The following is a 22,261-nucleotide window of genomic DNA, read 5'->3' as shown; positions in this document are numbered from 1 at the left end:
CAGGTTTACACACTTCACAGCACTCACCATAGCACATACCCTCCCCAATGTCTATAACCCAACCACCCTCTCCCTGCCCCCCTACCCCCGGCCCCCCTCAGTTTGTTTTGTGACATTAAGAGTCTCTTATGGTTTGTCTTCTGCTGGATCCCATCTTGTTTCATTTATTCTTTTCCTACCCCACAAACCCTCCATGTTGCATCTCCACTTCCTCATGTCAGGGAGATCATATGATAATTGTCTTTCTCCGATTGACTTATTTCGCTAAGCATAATATCCTCTAGTTCCATCCACATCGTCGCAAATGGCAAGATTTCATTTCTTTTGATGGCTGCATAGTATTCCATTGTATATATATACCACATCTTCTTTATCTATTCATCTGTTGATGGACATCTAGGTTCTTTCCATAGTTTGGCTATTGTGGACATTGCTGCTATAAACATTCGGGTGCACGTGCCCCTTCGGATCACTACATTTGTATCTTTAGGGTAAATACCCAGTACTGCGATTGCTGGGCCATAGGGTAGCTCCATTTTCAACTTTTTGAGGAACCTCCATGCTGTTTTCCAGAGTGGTTGTACCAGCTTGCATTCCCACCAACAGTGTAGGAGGGTTTCCCTTTCTCCACATCCTCGCCAGCATCTGTCATTTCCTGACTTGTTAATTTTAGCCATTCTAACTGGTGTGAGGTGGTATCTCATTGTGGTTTTGATTTGTATTTCCCTGATGCCGAGTGATGTGGAGCACTTTTTCATGTGTCTGTTGGCCATCTGGATGTCTTCTTTGCAGAAACGTCTGGAACAGAGTGATTTTTAAAAAGCACAAATCTGATGAGATTATTACTGCCCCCCTCACCCATTCCCCCCCAGCAGCCTCACATAAGGATGGTCCACGACACACTATAGACTTAAAGATAAAGCCCAAACACCTAAGTGTAACATCCCCATCCTTTACAGATGTGCTCCTGCCTGTCTTTCCAGCCTTACCTGGCCAATCAGCAGCCCATTCGCCTTGAGTTTAGGTCACCTGCAGCAAGTTTATGCTCTTTCTTGCCCTGTGCCATTGCCTAGGCTTCTTCCTCTGCCTGGAATGCTCCTTTCTTTGTTCCCTTCCACAATCTTCAGAACTCAACCTTGGCATCGCTCCCCCCCAGGTTGCTTTCCCTGATTGCCTCTGGCTTCCCTAAGAACTGGATGTCCCTTCTCCTAGGTACTCGCAAGGCTTAAAGCTTTGTTCGTAACTCTGTGATCTTTTTCCTTGTCTGTCCTTCCCAGGTATCTGGCTCATGTAGTGCCATGTTTTGGTCTTCAGTATACCTAGTAGACCCCCATCTAGTTCCAACACAAAGTTTCTGGAACTGATAAATGCTATCTCACACCAAACATGCACTTTTACAGAAGCATATTCCTAATCAACATCATGTCTTTGGACAATTGTGTGACCAGTCAAGATAATTAACCAAGGATTAGGGTGTGGTCCATGATCTGGAAAAACCTATTAGAATAAACATGTGGAGAACATATGTTTCTGACCACAAGTCAAGACACATGATCCAACAAATAAGATCACATTTTTTCCTGCCCTAGAAAAATGAGCACGTATGTCCACAGCCACCCAGCCCGATCTGTCAATTTTGCCCTACTACGTTATCCAAATATGTCAACCCGAACTTTGAAATAATAGCCAATACGTACGTAGCTAATGAGCTCACTGTGCAGCCAGGATTATGGGAAGTGCTTGGCAATCGCCTCATTTAATCTTCTCACTTCCCCTTTGAAGCATATTTTTTTTTATCAATTCCATTTTACAGGTGAGAAAACTAAGGCTTAAAACTTGTCAGAGATTACAGAGCAGCCCCGGGCATCTTACCAGCCATAGACAAGGAATCTGATCCACTCAGTCTTTCTGCTACACTGACCTGACCATGACCTCTTAACCTTATTAGATTATCAGAAGAGCCACTTCTGGGGCAAAAATAGCTGGTGGCTTCCGGAAATTTTTATTAAAACTCTAAATCTCCTGGCAATAACTTTCAAAAGTCATGATTCAGACCAGAAGTGATATTTGAAAATGGAATCACAACGCAGGTCTCTTGGCTACAGAGATGCTCTTGCTGCTGGAGAGGAATGCTCAACCTTGACATTTATGACAGTCTGTGTTATTCTTGTCCTTGGGTCTTTTGCCATTACGGTCTATGGAGAGGCGTTGACCCTCATTTTATCCTCCTTGAGGAATCCTGTCAGGTTTAATCAGTCCATTCTCTTCCTTGGCCATCACTTCATTGGTAGCTAGAGGAATGCTTCTTCAATTCGTGATCACTGACCACCTTCATAATGATCCCTGGGGCGCTCTTGCCTCTTCCTAGGCCCCATCCCACAGTTATCACAGGGACTCTCTATAGCTCGAAGCCCAGGAAACAGCATGTTAATCACATTCTCCAGGCAATTCTTAGGAATACTAATGTTTCAGAACTACCCATCTCTCTCTGCATCCTCACAGCACCAGGTGTGATCCCTCGACCGACATCAGCAGCTTGTTAGGAAACACAGAATTCTCTGGCCCCAGCCCGAATGACTAAATCAGAACCTACATCTTAATGAAGTCCCCAGGTGATCTGTATTCACACTGCTGTGCCTACAGAGAGCCAGTGATCTAGAACAGTGTTTCCTAAGATTTTTCACTTCATGGCAGGCATAGAAAACAAAAGCACTTGTTTGGCACACCGATGAGAACGCCCACTGTGACGGCAGGGCTCAGTCGGCCCCAGACGCCAGCCTGGCCACCGGAAGACCGAGGGGATCCATAGTCCAGGATTACAGCACACTAGTTGAGAAGCTTGTTGAGTATACCCATTTCGGCTTTCTTCATTAGGCAGAACTCCCTACATCCTGCCTATCCTTATTTCCCTCAAAATTTATTATTTCTTTTCATACATACATAGAATCAGAAAAGCTACTTCCCAGTCAACTAGATCTTAGAAATCATATGCAATGAACAGTCTCATCATCTTTTATGTTCTCTTTGAGAAATGCAGAGATAAATGATGTCTTTTATTCTGAAGACTGTCTCCTGTGGCCCAAAGAATACTAGGAAAAAATAAGAGCCTTCTTCCCTCCAAAGAATGCTCCATTCCTCTTAAGCCACAAATCTGAGGTTGGAGGGCCGGGAGTGCACAAGATGGCTTCCTCTCCTGAAGACTGTGTCAAGAAAGATGTGATTTTGCTTACTCCTTCCTTAGCAAAATCTGCCAGCTTATCAACCGGACAGGTGTCCCTTCTCTTAGCCAGCCCTTCATAATGAGATGACAGGTGGGATGGAAGGAATGGAAGACCAGCAGACACACTTCTTGGTGAGACCATCTGATCAAAATGACCAAATGTCAGGACACAGTGTCTGACTTTGCCAAGCCCCCAGCCATGCGGGAATCCCTTTCTTTTCCCCCCACTAAAGAACCCTTTCTTCCCCCCCGCCGCCCACTAAAGAAAATGTTGAAAAATTTTAAAGCTCAAAATGGTGAACTCTTACTTCAAAGCAAATGACAAGTTCTCCCCATAAATGAAATATTGCCAGGACCTAAGCAATGCAATTGGGGAGTAGGTGATGGCGGGAGCTCTTGCTACCAAGCAACTTGGTTTTTTCCTTCTCTTTCCACCTTGTCTGCAAATCTCTGTCTAATTCTCTCCACTCTGCTTCCCTCAGGCAGAGCGCATAGACAAAGCAGCACATGTTTTGGTTGGTTTCATGTGGGACTCTCTCTTCTCTGCCCCGAGACTGTAAATACCCCAAGTCTGAAAAGTCTGTCTGAGCTTCCCTTCATACTCCAACGATACGCAAGAGAGGGCTCTACCGGAAGTCCTCTGCATTAGCCATAGAAAGGATGGCGATCGGAGCATGATGGCACTTCCCCCACTCTGGCTGGTTTTCATAGAATTCTTCCCTTGCTCCAGATGCAGAGGCAAGCACGCCTTTCTGCTGCTCTGACCAGGAAGTTCAGAGCCATTGGCAATTCAGCCAAGTAGCCATGATGTCTAAGAAATGAACAGGTTTTTCCTTGAAGTTCATAGCTGGAAGAGTTGGTGAAAAATGTCTTTCCCAATCGTCTGATGAACAAGTGCTGAGAACACAGGAGTGAGGAATACTGAGGGCTTGGGCCTCCCAGCCCTAAGAACATAGCTATTTGCCATGGCTGTTCCAAAGACAGATTACTGAGCCAGCTCTCTTCTTCATCGGGCAGGATGAAGAACAAGCTGTGGTACTTTGAATTTGGCACCTCAGAGACCTTTGCTGCCACCTGTAAGAAGCTCCACGACCACATAGAGTTGGAGGTAAGGGTTCCCAGAACTTGATTCTGGTCCTGGACTGTCAGACCCCCTCAGAACATGTCTCCAGGGTCCTTAAGAAGAGCTCCCGAATGGAGTCCATTTATTGTGTCTCCATCCTGTTCCCAGCCCTTTCTTGGCCTGTCCAGGGAGGCCCTGGGGCTCTGGGGCTAGATATCCATTCCTGTCCTCAGCCCTGTCCCCACCGTGGTCTTGGGATTCCCCCCCCCCTTCAGAGAGGCAAAGACATAGTTGCCGGCAGCACAGGGAGACCAGCTGCTGGAAGGGGGAGAAGCGGTGCCCCAGAGCCAGTAAAGATCTGGGAGCCCACAGGCACCGGGCACATATCTCCCAGCCCACTCGGCCTCCACTGTCACAGCTGCTTCAAGGAGCCGACTCAGAGGTACCCAGGGTCTGCTTCATGGGCGCGCAGTGGCCCAGGGGGGCCTCGGGTTAATGTTCTTCATGTCACCATCTTGAAATTCTTGGTAACTTTTTAGCAGAGGGCCCTGACTTTTCATCGCAAAGTGGGCCCCTTAAATTCCGTAGCTGCCGCTGTTGGCACACTCTTGTTTTCCTCTCTAGGCACTTGCAGCAGCCTGCCTCACACGGGCTTGCCTGAGGCTTCCCTCCCGCTCAGCCCACTCCTACTGGGCTCCCCTCAGAAGTCTCTTCACCTCTAGGAGAAGGCCTCCTTGGTCTCTGGCCACCGGAGAGCCTGTCTCTGCTAGGCAGGGCCTGGGGTCGTGAGTTCCCTCAGCTACCATGCCACCTTCCCGTGGGATTCAGGCCTGTGGCCTCTATTCACTTGAGAAAAACAAGTGAAAGAGGCGCCAACCAGTTCGGCCAGGATGGGCTCCCCCAGGGCCCACCAGCGTTGTCCTTAAGCCTGCATTAGCAGTCAGGTGGGGCCTGGGCACCCCTTGGAGGAGGAGCATTTGGCTTAAAGCAGTGTGGGAAAGCCCCACCATTCCCAGCTTTAGGCAGACTGTGCTCCCAGGGAGTTTTCACAAACAAAACACAAAGCCAGAGATTCTCTGCTTCCATTTGACTCATCTGCTTGCCTCTCCCCTCCGGTTGCCGGGTTACCAACCCCAGGGTTGGAGGAGCTGGTCAGGGCTAATCCCTGGAACTTGTGCCCAGCTCAGTCGGAGGACAGAAAGGCCCAGGTGCCAGGGCTGTGTGTCCCCAGGTGGGACCAGCTGCACCTGGAAGAGGCCAAGGAGCTAGGCCACTTCTCTCAACCCCCTGCCTGGGAGATGCAGTGAAGGACGAGGCCGGGGGCTGGGCCTGGAGACTGAGCCAGGCCGACAGAGCCCGTGTGTGTGTGTGTGTGTGTGTGTGTGTGTGTGTGTGTGTGTGTCTGTGTGTGTCTGTGTGTGTCTGTGTGTGTGTGCATTTTTCCTGTTGGCATGATCGTCTGGTGGGGTCTCTTTAAATACACCCCAAGTGAGGGACAGCCCTCGCCTAACCACTGCCAGCTGCAGACGCACAGCGCCTGCTTGTTCTCCCTGCAGCTGGCCTTGAAACTGTGCCCAGAATAGAGCAGCTCGGCTCCCCTGCCTGTGTGGCTCGCCCTCCCAGCTCCTCCCACCCTGCCCATGCTTCCTTCTGGGCCCAAGACACAAGGCCTCTTCCTCAACCATAGAGGGGGCTGGTGGCCTCAGGGCCAAGGACGCTGGGGACCTCTGGAGGGGGTGGGTTTGTTCAAACTATGGGTCGTTGGTGGCTTGGGGGGGCATTTCCTGTGTTCCTTATCTACCCCAAATGAGTCTTTTTAGTATGTATTCATGCAGGGAGGGGGTGGTCATGTGCAGGCCGTTGCTAAGAGCCTGCAGGATTGGGGCGGACATGGTTTCGGCATCCAGAGAGCAGTGTGGGTATGGTCCTGGGCCTTGCGATCCAGAGGACAGAGAAGCAGATGGGGGTGAAGCGTGTGGGTGACAGGGGCTGGGAAGCCGTAGAGCACCACGGGTAGATGGGAGAACATCAGGAGCCTCAGGGAAAGTAGTGGGAGAGACTGGCGAGGTGGCCTGCTAAAGCAGTTGCTACACAGAGCAGCCCAGGCCTGTGAGGACCAGTACCCTCCCCAGCTCAAGGTCAGTGACCCCAAGAATATCCCCCGCCCCACAGGCATCTCTACTGCACGTCACTGTTTTCAAAGCCCAACTCTGCTCGTTGCGTAGTCACCCAGCAGCCCTGTGAGCTTCAATGGCCAGGCGTTATTACTCCTATTTCACAGAAAAGCAAACTGAGGCACAGAAATTTAGAAGGGCAAACAGAAGGAAGAGCAAATTACAAAGGGAAGAAGAAAAAGTCAGATGCTTTGACTGCTTACCATTATGTGTCCTCATTTGACACAAGCACCCGGTGAGGCAAGTATCTTCACATTTTTAAAATAAAGACACCAAGGCTCAGATGCATGAAGTAACTTGATCAAGATTCTGTTGCTGGAAACCAGTAAGAGAGAAGATTCTAGATCTCCTGGAATGACTTTAGCTTAGAACTCACTAAACACAGATTGACCTTGAAAGTGCAAAAAATTCACTCCGTGAATTCTTCAGCATGGCTGCACGGCTTCCTCCTCCTCCGCTGAAGGTGAGCCCATTTGGTTCTCTCTCAGCCAAGGCGGCTAGGTGGGTCTGCTGAGAGATGCTTTAGAGGAACAGAAGACACAGTCCTCAACAGCTCCCTTGAGAAAGGAATGGGTTCACGCTGGACCACAGGAGGGTCGTGGCTGTGCCTTCAAGCTTACAAAAGGCTTTCCCATGCAGCACTCCTTTCATTCAGAACATCCAGGGCAAATATTTACATCCTCACTTTATGGTTGAGGAAGCTACGGCCGAGAGGTTCAGCAACTTGAGAAGGAGCACACAGGTTAGGGACTGAAGGTAACACATAGTAAAGTCTATAGAGTTGCTGTGAGTGTGTGTCATGCTGGTCACAATCTGGGTGGTAAGACTTAAAGCTAACCTGAGATTACTCAGGGAAGGTCTTCATTAAAATCTCTCACAGGAAACACAGTCTATTTTTCTGAGGCTCGTGGCTTATTGAGAAGGACTAGGAGACTTGGTCGCTTCTCTGGAAGTTTATGGCCCATCGAACAGAACACATTACAGCTGGTTAATATAGTATCCTCACTTAACTAGTCCTAAGGAGATTGGATCCAGGGGTCCTGGGGAGCCACGTGAGCCAAATCATTCCAGATGCTGTTTTGAGCTGCTCAGAGACTCAGGCAAGGGAGAAGACAAGTCTAGATCTCCTGCTTACCCACAGAGATGTGGCCAGGGTGGGCACCGTTAAAGGTACCTGGCCCAGACACACAAGACCAGGAGGTGAGCCCTGTTCTGCAGTGTATCCGGGCCTCAGTATTCTCCTCTATAAAATGGGATGACAGAGGTTAACCTACTTCCCAAGGCTATTATCTGGGTTAAAGTTTTCACATTTGTTTGTTTGTTTTAAACTAGCAATGAAGCTAAGGGCTCAGAATCTGCAAGCAGCCCCACATGGCGGGCGTCACAATCACCCTTCCAGAGTAGGGGATAGAAGCCGAGAGAGAGGGCAAGGAGCTCCCTTGAAGTCTACAGCCTACGAATGGTCAGGCCAGGCAAATCCTGGATACCCCTGGATGCTGGCACACAGTTTAGATCCCAGATTCTCAACTAGACATGGGGCACATGTGATCTCCTTTTATTCACATGCTTGTATTTAACATTTCAGAGAGCATTAAAAGTAAGCATGAGATTTTTACATTTATCAAAAAGAGAGCATGAGAAACATTGCCCATGCTCACTCTGAATGCTTCCTTCCCTGTAACACAGAGGAAGGCCTATGAAAGCTAGTGTTGTTCTGGAAAATGGATGCTCCCTAAATTATGGTTGATGCTAATTAAGAAGCCAGTATGTCACCCCCGCGACTCTCATCATCCCTGGTCTAAGGCTTCTCACACGATCTCTTGTCTCTGACTTCTCTTCCCTTCTGAAGCTACTGTTAAGGTTCATTTTAATCTGATTTCACCTGAATAAACAGATAGGGGCTGGGGTGAGGGAGGGACACAGTGAGTCACCTCCCCCACCCCAGGCCCAGAATAGCTTTGGAAAGGTTCTTAGACGTGATCATAGTTAGGCGGAGCCAACCAGGCAGGCTTCGACTAGAGCACTTTATTTTATATGCTGTGGAAATTTTTCATTTTACTGGCTAAAAATAAGAACTTCCAAAATTCCTTGATATTTTATCTACTTTAAAACAATGTTCACAAGGGAAGGCTAGCTGGCCCCACTAATATGAATTTCTGCATGGGGAGAAGTGAATCCAAATTTGGAAGCTGCTCAAAAAAATCTGTTATCCTGTGTATTTTGGGAAGCTGCACATCACTGTCCTCCCCCCCACCCCCCGTTTAATTGAGGATTTTAAAAAATGCAACAAAATCTCAAGAACAATATATCAAATACTCCCATTTCCCCCTCACTTAGAAATGGTATTTGTCAATATTTTGCTTTATTCCCTTCAAGTATTTTTTTAATCAAAGGGAGAAAATACTACCGAGAGAACTGAGTTCCCCCACAATCCTTTTGTGCCCCGCAACTTGCCTTTTTCACTCACCACGATGTTCTGGAGATCTGTCTTTGCTGATGTGGACGGAACTAGTTCATTCCCCACGTCCTGCGGTGGTGAGCATGCGCAGAAGTGGGACCCTCTGCCGCCGCCATGGAAATTCAAGTGGCCACTGCTTTACAGAGCGGTTTAGCGGTATACGCTGAACTGAAAATGCATTTGTAGGCCATATGACCCAGTAGGTTCTTTGCAACGCAGGCCTAGAGAATTTCCTGCATGCAAGCTCACGAGAGGGTAAGCATGGAGGTGCAGTGCAGCATTTTGTTATTACAACAAAATGGAACCAACCTAGCTGACTGTGTTATTCTAACACTTTAAAAAGAGTGTGAGCGGAAGTACTAAATGCCACTGAATTACACACTTTAAAATGGTTACTTCTGTGTTATGCGAATTTCATCTAAATTTTTAGAAATTTACTTTTACAAAAGGGAGTGTGCTGGGCACGGTGCTAGGGAGAGCTGATCCCCCTCCTGATATGGGCCTTGTCCACGAATATCCTAAATGCTAAAACTAACATTTAGCACAGCCAGGTGTGCTGTAAAGAAGTTAATAATGAATGCATCAGATTGTTTCAAGATTGGGCAGATACCTTTAGCTACTTCAAGCCAATCAAGTGCCATTATTTTTCAAAAGAGAGAAATCAAGGGCTTTACGACTTAAGTGGCCTGGCCAAGTTCACCCAGCCAGCTCACAGCTTGAGCTCCAGGGGGAGGCGTTCTCTTATTCTGCCTCAGTCTCCACCTGCAGTAGTGCACACCCTTACATAAGTGGGGAAGAAATCTTCAATCCAGGCCTCTTCGGGCATTCAGACCTTCTCAGCGTGGGCAGGTAGAGCCCTTCAGAGCCTGGAGTAATGAAGATGGGAACGGGCCAAACACTCAGGCCATCAACCCAGCCGCAAATCCAAGGGAGATGAAATGAAAACATGCTCCTGGGGAAGGGAGAGGTGAGAAGAACATTCAAAGGGATTTGCAGTTCCTGGAAAATAAAAAGGTGGCAACCTAATTATGCATGAAACCCTGCAGTCAAAGGGAGGCTGGAACAGGCCTTAGAGAGGCATCCTCCTTCTGGCCTGTTCCCTTCCTCAGTCAGGAGCAATGGCTTCATCACTCCAGTACCATCGTCCCACTGAGACCACCCAAGGCAGCACTGGCCAGCTCACAGTCCTTCCTGCCCAACGCCCAGCACCTTACTGCTGCTGGTGTCCCCGCCTCAGTTCCTTCCTCCCTCCACCTATGCAGGCCACGCGTTCCCTGATTATAAAAGTAACCTAAATTCTCAGTAGAACACTTTAAACTGTAGAGAGGCAGAGGGGAAAGGGAACCCACATTCTAAGCAGTCAGGTCAGCACTGTTTTAATGCAGGCCTTATTTCAACCCTATAAGAATACTAACCCTTGTTTCTTGAAAATCAGGTCTCTAGGAGGACTTCTGTGATCCTTCGATTTCTTAAATCTTTACCCATTTTTCAACACAGCTCTGTCCTCCCTCTCTACCTCTTTCAGCCATGTACTGTCTACAACTTTCCTCCCCTTATCCTTAAAATCTTTCAGCCAAGTAAGAAGAAATGGTTTCTATCAGTTTTCTCTTACAAAATGCCACTGTCTTCTTACTGTTTCAGCCACGTCACTTTTTTGCTCTCTTAAACGACCCCCTTTTTTTTTTATTTTCCACAAATGTGAACCCTATATTTCACTTTAAGCCTCCATTCATCCATATGCTCTTATTTTCTTGTTCTTTTCCATTTCCTTTGTTCTTCTTGAATTGCTTTGATTTTCTTTGTCTGCAGACTCCTGGCTATACAAACTTTGGTGTCTTCCAAGGACCTTGAAATAACTTTTTTTTCCCCTTGGAATAACTTTTAAGGATGAATTCTCATGCACACATTTTCACAAAACAGTGGGGGGATACATGGCACAGAGGCTAGATGAGGCCATAGGCAGTCTCAGATGACCCCGGATTGGGGTCATGTGACAGCTTGTCAGGCTTGGAGGCACACCCACAAGGGGTTCCTGGAAGATTGCTAGGCTAACCTCTGCCCTGGTGAGTATAACTTTTCAACCCTCAAGGTCCCTTAGTCAAAGAATAACTTCCCTAAACAATGTCCACCAAAGAGATGCATCTTCCAAGTAATGACAAACTGTGAGCTTCTGTCAGTGGGAAATTTTAGAATATTGAAAAGAATTCATCATCTTCATCTCCACACTCAAGAGATTCAAGAACCTCAGGGAATAGAAGCATTCCAATCCTTCACTGCTCCTACAACTGGGTTATATAACAGACATGGGATATTATACACAGATATGACTTGTGCCTCTAGTGGATAGGCCTTCATTTATCTATCTTAGTGAGATCATAAACTTGCTGATCCTAGTCTTCTACAGAAGAGGAATTAAGGAAGTAGAATTGACTCAGGAAGGGTATCTAATCTAACAAAGGATTATATAAATATTTCTGTGCACACATAAGTGTTATATCTCAAGTCCATTAGGATCAACCGATTAATAATAGCAGCGGTCATTTACCTTGAGATAAGCTCTGTCCGGGCATCTTCATTCGTGTCTTATTGACACGAATATAACAACTCTGCATGGTATATGTTATTCCTATTACTGATACAAGGAAACTGAGTCTCCTAAAAATCAGTAAGAACTCTAAGATTGGATGAGGTTCTGGCCCAGATGCCCCCACAGTCCCTTCCCTTCCTGGAGGAGATGATCTCTGCATTATACTCTGCTTTCCACCTAAGGCACATGTGCCCGAGTTGATAGTGGGGATCCCATGTAAGATTTGGCATAACTATTAGGCCATCAGCTGTCTGAAGCAGGGTCTCTGTCTTATTTATTCTGGATCCCTGGGGCCTAGCACAGTGCCTGAAATGAAGTAATGGCTCTATAGTTATTCATTATAAAATTGAACCAAAGTGTGAAAAAATCCCATAATTAGTATAAACATTAATACAAATTACCACTTGACCAGCCTCAAGTGAGAGCTTTTTGCTGGAAGCCATGAAAATAAAAGGGACGGACCTTGCTCCATTTCAAACACAAAGGGGGAGATGGCTGAGCTTACAGCGGGCACTCGCACCTTCTAACTGCCTTGAGTGGGAAGTCCTCCCACGCCCATCCCTGAGCTGTTGCTAGGACCTCTGAAAGTAGCAGAAGGTCTGGGACAACTGTCAACCCGGGGCAGGAAATGCCAGAGTTCTCCCACTTCTTTCCCACCAGAGAGAGTTAAGACAGCGAGTGGGCCGAGCCCATGTGGCAGCAAGGGTCCCAGGTGGCTGTGGGGTCAGAGAAAGTGACTCTGAAAGGCAGAAGAAGGGGTCTCCATTCTGAGCCCTCTCCTATGGCCCAAAAGCTTACCTACCCCTGGGCCCTGCTGGTCCCCATGGCTATCAGCCCTGCTCCGTCTGCCAAAAAGCTGGACCTTTCAGTAAAGCGCTATCCACGCCACATTGGCCTGAGCGACCCAGACAGAGAGCAAAACCTGTTCATCTGCATCCAGAGCTAGAATACCTCAATACACCAGTTTTGTGTTTGGGTTGGGTTTTTTTGAACTTGGGGAGGGTGGAGCAGTGTATAGGAAATGGCTTTGCCTTCTGTCCAACTCTGAGGCAACCCACCACCATGAGCTCTGAGAAACAGCAGTTTTGTTTTGGAAACTGGCACTCAGTGCAGGCTTGCTCCTGGAAATGAATTTGGGCCCCCCCCCCACCCAGCTGCAATGTTCTACTTCCAGCTTCCCTGCCAATACCCCCTTCCAGCTGCCCCTCTCAAAGGCACCATTGTGCCCGCCTGGCACGGCAACAGAGGAGGGCTGAAGAGGAAGAAAACATTTTCTGCCCATGGGATGTTCTTAAGCAGGTTGTGTACATGGCTTCAATGCTGCATTCCTTGAGCCCACACAAACCCGCCAAAACTCTGTCATCCCTGTCACAGATGGTGGCCACTTTCCAGTCTTTCTGGCCCACCGCACCTCCCTGTCAGAGAACGCAGAGCCCGCAGCTGGGTGGGCAAAGCTGGTGGGGTGGGGGGTGGGGAGGTCCGGATGACACATTTTCAGTACTGCAGTCCAGCCCAGCAAAGCAAAGCTGAACCAGACACTAAATCTCTGAACTGGAAGGGGAATCAGTCCCATTTGCCACTCAACAAAAAGATTCATTCTGGCACATTCTGATAAGTGCACATCCAGCCTCTTCCTGGATTCTCCAAGAAGAGCAAGCTCACTACTTTTCAAGAGTCCCATTCCATGGCTGGACAGCTCTGACTTTCCCAAAGTTCTCCTGGATGTTGAACAAGGATGTGTGTCCTGTTCCTCACCATGTCCTTCCCCTGTCAGCACTTAGAACAATGCCTGAAACAAAGTAGGTGCACAGTCCATGTCTATGGGATGCATGACTGAGATCCCCATCCGTCTCCATCCAGTGGGCCGATTTCCACTCTCTGAGGCCCACAGAACATGCCTTCTTGCTCCTCGTGTGACTGCCCTTCATAGAGCTGAAGATCTCTCTTCCACAGCATCTCCTACTGTCTTCACTGAGCTAACTATCCCCAGTTCCTCATGTGACTCGATGTACAGACCTGTGACTCTCCTGACAACTCTTCTCTTGATAGACTCCATTTTTTTCCAGTGTCCTCCTTAAAATGATGACTCCAATCTCTTGGAGAATACTCAATCTCTTTCAAGAATACTCAAAAAGTGGTTTTGTAGGTAACAAAGGACAAAATGATCAGGCGTCAGGTACGTGCTGTGTAAGTTAGACTTCTTAAGCTCACTATTTGCATCTCATGCAGGAAAACTTCAGGTTCTTGAAGCCTACCACGAACACGCATAAATTGGGAAAAGAAGGATCTTCCTTTGTTTCACTGAGGCAATGTTTCCTCATCCGTAAAAGTGAGGCTACAAATACCAACAGTGCAGAGTGGTAAGGCTTAGACATAAAATAATACGAAGTATGCCTGGTTCACAATAGTTACTCAATAAATGATCTATGTTAATATCATCATACAACATTCGTTGGCATTAGAATCTAACTGCCCATGACAGACATCGGCTGCTAAAATGACCTAAAACTGCCCCTCCGGCTGCAGGGAAAGCCATGTCCCCTAAGATTTACCTACTTGCCAGGCTTTTTTTTTTTTTCTTTTCTTTTTCTTTTTTTTTTTGTTAGTGTAGATAGTACAGGACTATCTTTCCAATAATGCTATCACCACTCATCAACACCACTCAATTTATCCCCTTCTCTTCCCCCAGGATACAGATCAGATTATCTCTTTTGTTATTCTCTAGGGAAAAAACAGACATTGTTGTTTGTCCTGTCTGCTTTTCTTGTATTCCCAATACTTGTCTCTGGCAACAGGCCCTACAGATACGCAGATAACCACTTCCTCCTCCATGACTGGCTAGAGCCAGCTTGCTTGCTGGTGCATCATTTCCAGCCCCACTTTGAGTGATGGTGCATGTTGGTAGCTTGAGATTGGCCATAGTGGGAGTATTTATACTACGGAACACCACAATCAGAGCTGCTGCTGCCCCCCCCCACGCCCTGCCCCACCCGCAAGATCCTGCTGCTAAGCACTTAGGAGCACACCATTGCTTCTAGCACTGACCTGCTGTGAGCGCCTTGAAGACAAGGACTGTGTCCCATTTCTGTTCTATCCCCAGGGTCTAGCACAAAGTAAGTAGGTTTTCATCACTCTTGATAGATAAGTAAATGCTTTTGTCTTCTGTCTCTTGCCCCATGTGCCCTAGTCTTGTTACAAGCCCTTCAGCTATGGATTTCCCTTAGTTGTGATCAGAGGACTACTTCTTGCAGACTTGGATTCACCTTCCTTATCTCTCCCTAACCTGGACATTCAGTGCACTTTATTTGGCCAATATATTCCTTCTTGGAAGCTGTGGGAATGCACCTAGAAGGAAAGAAACTTTGTCAGTTTTCTTTAAAGAACACTTTGATTTCTATTTGGGGATTTCACCTCTCTACCTCCCTCCCTTCTTCTCTCTCTCTTCTCTCTCTGTCTCTCTCTCTCTTTCCTTCATCCCTCCCTCCCTCTTTCCTTCCTTCCTTCCTTCCTTCTTTCCTTCCTTCCCAGTAGTGATATTGGACATCTGAGGTGGGGAAGACATTCCAGGTACGTTGAAAAACACAGAACCGTGTAACATGTGGTCCCTGTCCTCTGGGAGCTTAAAGTTTCCTTGGAACAGAAAAGGAAAAGATCGGTTTCTACGTAGAGCGTTGGGAAAAGCCTTATAGAGGAGATAGCTTTTGAGCTGGAAGGGTAGGATTCTAATAGGCATAAAAAAGGTGATTGGCAATTTAGGGAGTAAGTACAGAAATAAAAGCAAGTAGGCCCAACTCTGTGGCCTGTATGCAGACCAGTTTGGGGTATCATGACTGGCTTTTGCTAGGGCCCAGCTCACCCTCTTCCTCAGCTACTCTCCTCTTTCCAAATCAAAGGATACCCTGAACCAGTGCTCAGCCTTCCTTCCCCATAATTTAAGTTACATTCCAGCCTGCCAGGCCAGTTCACAGAGAGAGCACCCTCCCCACCCACCAAAGCAGAAATGTGGCCACTATGAATGAACACTACCACTCATGCTCTCCCGGGCCCTACAGGACCCTGGGACTGTAGAGGATGGTACAGATGCTTTCCCTTTTCCTAATGCCTATCAGTATCCTGTTCTCTCAGAAGGGTTGGGGGGTGGTGGGGAATCTTAGTCAGGTCTTTATGTCAGCCATTCCTCTGCCCTTGAGCGTATATCTAAGGCCCTGACATAGAGCCCAAGCATCAAGTGAGGCCTGCCTCTCTTCATGTCCATCCCCCACTCACCCCATTAGAACCCTTATTCAAGCGTGTCTGGATATCGTCCACCTCTTCCTCAGCCCTCTCTCTTCCTTCCTAGTAACTGAGATACTATTTTCCCTAGACATCACCCAGTACTTCCTTACTTCACTCTTCAAAAACACCCCACCCCCAGTTCTCACTCACCAGGGTAGGAAAGGACTCCAGTGTCATCCCCAGACCAATGTCCACCACTGTCTTCAGCATCTTCTCTTTCATTCCAATCTACTTGCATTCTAGGCATCCTCAATGTCCTCCTCCCTCTGTGCATTTATCCAATATGTATTCATTGAGTATCTTCTCTGCCTCAAACCTCCATGAAAACCCTTTCCTCAGTCGTACTACCCTTTAGATCTAATCTTTCTCCAGCCTCATGTACCCCCAAAACGCATGGCTGTTCTGACTTTTCCCTCACTACTACCCCTATTCACCATGCAGTCCCTAGTTAAGCCCTAGATCATCCAAGAATTAGCTGTGTAATCTAGGAAGGCCACTTACCAGCTCTAGGTCTCATTGTTCTCATTCTGGTAATTAGAGATTACCAAATCTAATATTCCATCTGGCTTCACCATTCTAAGATTTTGTGCTTAGGCCTTTATCCCCCTGCCAAAAACCTTCTTTACAAAATCACTCATGACCTCTTGGTTGCCAATCCAAATGACCAAAAGTCTAATTTCAGGCCTGCTGATTCTGATTAGTTCTGTGACATTGAACCATTCCAATTTAACTTCCGTTTTTCCCATCTATAAAATGAAGTGATTGGACTCAATGACTTTTAAAACTTGATTCCATGAGAACACAGTCACAGAGGAGAGAGAGCCCTCTTGGAGAGTGGACAGGGAAGAACTCAGAGAGAAAATGACATTTGTAGATATTCCAAAGAAAGGCACAGAAAGAGTACTAAGGTGTCCTCAAGGGTGTCCTTCCACTAGGGGACTATAATAATGGGTCTAGACAATGATCAGCATCCACTATTTAAAAGCTCTAGAAATGGAAGATTCAAGCTGACCACACTGGAACCCACTAACCAATCTGAACATAACACCACCACCAACAACAAAATGAGATAAGCTATAACCACCTAATGAGATGTACTAGGAATACACACCCCCTCTGATGAAGTAGTCTTGCCAAAAAGTCAACCCAAGTGTCAACTATACTCAAATTTTTAGAAGTTAAATGAATTAATTGATCAAATTTGATTTAAAATGTCAGTCCTGAATCTGATCAAGCCTCTAGATCTGTAAGTACCACCTTAGTGAACATACAGGAGATAGACTGGGAATCTGTTTAAAAGACACCTCATCAAAACCAGTTACATACTATACTGTGGCTAACTGAACATAATAAAAAAATAAAAATAAACATAAATAAAAGACACCCGAGATACAGAATCAGCAAAATCCAGAATCTGGGAAGCTACGGCCTTACTTCTCCTAGTGTGGTCCATCACACACAGCACTCAGGATCACTGGGGAGCACATAGAAATTTTAAATGCAGAGTCTCAGGCCCTACTTCAGATCTCCTGAATCCCAATCTGCATTTTAATAATCCTGAAGTGACTTGTATGCCCAGTTGGCCCATTTCCTTCAATAAATGTTAAACTATAAGGGAAAAAGAACAAGGAATTTGTAGATCAAAAGAAACCTAAGAGGGGCACCTGGGTGGCTCAGTCAGTGAAGTGTCTGCTTTCAGCTCAGATCATAATCTCAGGGTCCTGGGATCAAGTCCAGCATCTGGCTCCTTGCTCAGCAGGGAGTTTGCTTCTCTGTCTCCCTCTGCTGCTGCTCCCCCTGCTTATGCTTTCTCTAGCTCGCTCACTCGCTCGCTGTCTCTCTCTCAAATAAATAAATAATTTTTTTTAAATTTCAAAAAAAGAAACCTAAGAAATATATCAAACACATCCGTAGACCTTTCAAACAAACCAATTATTTTTAACAGTGAGATTATCAAGGAAATTTGAACAATTACTGGGTATTTATTGATATTAAGGAATTGTTACTTTTTAAGAGTGATAATAATATTGGGTAGTTCTTTTTTTAAAGACTTGTCATCTAAAGGTACATACAGAAGTATTTGTAGATGAAATGAGAGAATATCAGGAACTTTTTATTAATAAAGATTTTGGGGGGCGCCTGGGTGGCTCAGTGGGTTAAACCTCTGCCTTCAGCTCAGGTCATGATCTCCCGCCCTGGAATCGAGTCCCGCATCAGGCTCTCTGCTCAGCGGAGAGCCTGCTTCCCGCCCCCCCACCTCTCTGCTTGCCTCTCTGCCTACTTGTGATTTCTCTCTGTGTGTCAAATAAATAAAATCTTTAAAAATAAATAAATAAAAATTTTACTTATTTATTTGAGAGAGAGAGAGCGTGCATAAGCAGAGGGGGAGGGGGAGGGACTAGCCGACATCCTGCTGAGCAGAGAGCCCCATGCAGGGACTTGATCCAGGACCCTGGGATCATGACCTGACCAGGAGGCAGCCGCTTAACCAACTGAACCACCCAGACACTCCCTATAAAATAATTCAGTATGGACATGGGGAAACAAACTGAGGTACAGCTAAAACCAGATTTAACTGTGAGTTGCTGATTGCTTAAGCTGAGATGTGGGATACATGGGATATATTATTCTAATTTCCTATGTATTTAAAAATACCCATAATAAAAATTCAGAAAGAAAGAAAGAAAGAAAGAAAGAAAGAAAGAAAGAAAGAAAGAAAGAAAGAAAGAAAGAATCATCAAAGATGGGACAGACAAATCTAGATAAAGCAGTGCAGGTTAAGAAAGAAAATGTCAAGCCGAAGGGGGAACAAATGCCCCAGAGCGGTTGAGGCCTGGGTTACACCTCCGATCTGGCCGGGGAGGGGTCATTCCAGAGAGCAGACAGACACAGCCCCAACCGCAAGAGGATGAAACAAAACAATCTGCGTTCTAAAACAGAGAAAATCAACGTAATCCGTGGCCCCGTGAATCGAGGTTAGAAGAAGGGAGAATTTCCTAGTTGCTAAAAACTGAAACAGGTCATCAAGTAAATTATGGGATCTCCTTCTCAGAGGACCTTCAGAAATAGGATCGACGGGGCTGGAATGGAGGCGGCCTCGCTCAGCGGGGAGGAGGTTCAGATCCGCCGCCTTTTTCAGGTCACCGAGGCCGGCAGGCACTGGGGCGCGGAAAAGCCTGCAGCCGCAGCAGAGAAGCATCAACGCCTCCCGCATTTCCTACGCTCTCGCGGGTCCTGGTTGTGCCCAGAGTAACGGGAATTTTAGGGATCCAAGAGATGAAGGCCAGAGGGCAGGAGAGGGCCGTTGGGGATGGGGGGGAGGGGAAGGAGATACGTATTTCCAGGCGTTTGCATTTGCACAGAAAGGCGCTCCGGCTCCCTAACCCAGTCTCTGCTTGCTTACTCACTAGCCTTCCACCAGACGAACCAACCGTCCCCAGCTCACACACACACACAAAAAAACAAAACTACGGGCACTGTGTTGCAAGGGGGGCCGTGGTGGACGTGGCGGACAGCTGCGGGCCGGCGCAGCGGGGCTTGGGAGGAGGCGGGCGCGGGCCGCTCCCGGTCGGTGCTCTGGCAGATTCCTGAACGCTTTCCAAGGGCGCAGGGGCCGAGCTGGACCCGGAGCGCCCCGCCCCGCGCCTGCAGCGCAGCCTCGGACCCTGGCGGCGGGTCGTCCCAGTGTGACTGCGAGCACGACTTCGGGCGTGTGCGCGCTCGCCGCCGGGGACAGGAGTTCTCTGTTTGGGCCGCACAGCAGGCTATAAATACCTGGGTTCAGCGCAGCCTCAACTTGGAAGGGGGCCTGCTAGCCCAGTCCTAGGTTGGGGACAGCTAATAGTGCGCTCGGGGACCGTCCGCTCTCCTTGCACTCTCCCCTGGAGCCCCCTCCCCCACCCCACCTCCAGCCGGAGCGGGGGGAGGGGGCCGGATGACGTCATGGAACTAGATGGAGGATTTAGCTCAGAAACCCACCGGGGAGCAGCCCTGGGGCCGACGTTCTATTTAAGCAGACGGTGTAAGACTCTAGGCTCCACTTTCCCAAATCCAGCATGGCAGCTTTCCACCTAACCAAGATCTAAGCAGGGTTGGGGTTCTGAAAGAAATCAGTGTGTAACGTCTAGGCCAAGGACCCTGGAGAATGGGCCTGCAGGGATGGACTGGCAAGGCTTTCAAAATCATGGCTGGGGCCAAAATGCCATTAAAATTCTTCTAGCAAGGTCTCAGGTAGTGGGACCGCTTTGAGGCTGAACTATGCCTCGTGGCACAGCTAATATTATTATTAACTATAAAAACAATGCAAACAGTTATGGAATGCTACTGCCTTCCAGAGACCCATCAAACCCTGGAAGTAGAAGTCATTCCAACACCCCACCCCCATTTTACAGATGACAACCTAAAGTTCCAAGAGGTTAAGGAGCTCTGAGGCAGGATTTAAACCCTTATCTCTTTGTCTTCGGGCCCAAGCACCCTCTTTCTCAGACTGCATTGTCTCTCGGTTTTCAAGTAGGTGCATTCCAAAGGTGATGGCTCCCAGTGTCCAACAGCCTCCAGGCTCTCCCATCTCTTCAATTTGTCCCAGTCTGCCTGTGGCCCAAGACATAATGGGAGAAGGGGACAATCCATCAGAAAGCAAAGGAAGGACTGTTTGCTCTTCAAGAGAAGGTTAACAAATGACGGAGTTAATAGCTAACATTCCTAGCTAGTTATGAGTGGAGATGGAGGGGACAGGGTACACTTACAATGGCAGTGGGAAGAAAGGTGACTTTGTGGATTACAGTGTGCCAAGAGCTGTGTTGTGCTAGTGGTATACTTTTTTTTTTTTTTTTAACAAAGTTGGCAACAAGGCAAGATCTAATACTATTATCCAACATTGATGTGCCAGGCACTGCTCTAAGTACTCTGCAAGACTGAGTAGTGGTGGGAAGATTTCAATTATTCAGACAACAGCTGGAGTTTAATTTTGCTATAAGTCTAGCATCAGCAAAAGTCCTGATTTGCCTCATTGACTCTTTCGTCTCCAGAGTAAGACCTGGCGTCTGACTGCCTGGGTTTGTGTCCTTGCTCCATCAGCTTGTAGAGGGGCAAGTTCTGTAGATTCAGAGCAGGCACCTTACCCCCCTGAGACCCTGTAGTCTGGGGGCAGCAGTGGTGCCGTGAAGATCCCAAGAGAGAGCACAGGGGAAGGACCAGCACATTGCCCAAAGAAGCTCTTGCCAAGCAAGAGCCACTCGTTCTGTTATTATTGTTACCTCTAGAAGCGGAAGGGGCATTTTGACCCACAGTAAATAAATTGAGATGCTGTGGAAGTAACAACAACCCAGAGCGAAAGTGACCGTTTCGTCTCAGAGGTGTTAAGGGTAAAGGACGGCTGTGCTTGACGCAGAGTTGAGCCAAGCTAATTTCAGAGAGTTTGGAAAAACGTCTGACCCACTGGGATTCTAGACTAAATCCTTAAATAAGAATTTCTGTATAAAGGATAGGAAGGATGGACGATACTCTGAAATAAATTGTTAGCAATTCATCAGTTCCATTGGGAAGAAAAAGGAAAAGAGTTATGAAAACCATCCCGACTGTGGCGGGGAGCTCTGGGTCGGGCCCATGCTTTCAGGAGACTGTACACATTCGTGCAAAAGCAGGGTGTGACCATGCAAGCGAGTGTAAATGCACAAGAGCAACACAGACCTGATGCTAGAGGCCAAGCAGAATATGAGACAATGAAGCAAAAGAGAACATGGGAAGAATAGCTCATTAGGACTCTGACCCCCGAAAGAATGATCCGTTCCAGAGAGAGTAAACTTAACCAAAAAAAAAAAAAAAAAAAAAAAAAAAGGAAGAACAGATGCTAAAGGTGGGTACCAGACCCCAGGGTAGATCAGTAGAGAATTAACTGGCCTTGGAAAACACACCCATTAGAATCCAAGTTGCTGGACAAGCCTACAGATGTCTTTCCTGGGCTGCTTTGACAAATCTAGAAAACAGAGTGGGATTCAGCCAATGAGAGACAAATGGACAAATGCCCCAGTTTTCAAAAAATTAGAAAAGGAGACATCCCAATCCCTGGCAGGTTTCTGAAGGAAATTATTAACCAAGTATTTGCCCTTTGCACACAGATAATAGTGATTTACTCTGAGTTCTCTTATTTCTTTTCTGACAGAGAGGGTAGGATGGTCATTTAGAAAAATGCTGTTTGGTCACAGCACAATCTTGTGTTTTAATGTAGAGAACACAGGATTGAGGTCTGGAGACGTGGAAACTAGTCTGGTTCCACCATTAGTAAGTTGAGTGACCACAGGCAAGTTTTTAAACCCTTCTGGGCCTCGTTTATGAAAGGTGGGGCAGGTTCTTTTAAGGCACTCTCATTTTTAATTTCCATGATTACTACTGTAATGAAAAGGAGACTGAGAGACAGTTCAATCCAGAGGATACACTCTCCCCACCCGTCGAGGGTTGTGTATTGTTCAGTGTCTGCTTTGTTAGA

General features: G+C 47.1%; 1 protein-coding gene across 4 annotated transcripts in view; it reads left to right on the top strand.

The window, feature by feature from the left end:
* The window catches only part of DGKG (diacylglycerol kinase gamma), a 210,833-nt gene that overhangs the window by 138,215 nt on the left and 50,357 nt on the right, over positions 1-22,261 (top strand). For all 4 annotated transcript variants that reach the window (XM_047732347.1, XM_047732341.1, XM_047732340.1 and 1 more), the window contains one exon: positions 4,238-4,328. In XM_047732347.1, coding sequence (XP_047588303.1) covers positions 4,238-4,328 — 91 coding nt within the window. The remainder of the gene's footprint in view (positions 1-4,237; positions 4,329-22,261) is intronic.

This window comes from Lutra lutra, chromosome 1 (assembly GCF_902655055.1).
Source record: "Lutra lutra chromosome 1, mLutLut1.2, whole genome shotgun sequence".
NCBI lineage: Eukaryota > Metazoa > Chordata > Mammalia > Carnivora > Mustelidae > Lutra > Lutra lutra.
Note: the sequence above shows the minus strand (reverse complement) of the source record. Positions and strands in the feature narration are given on the sequence as shown.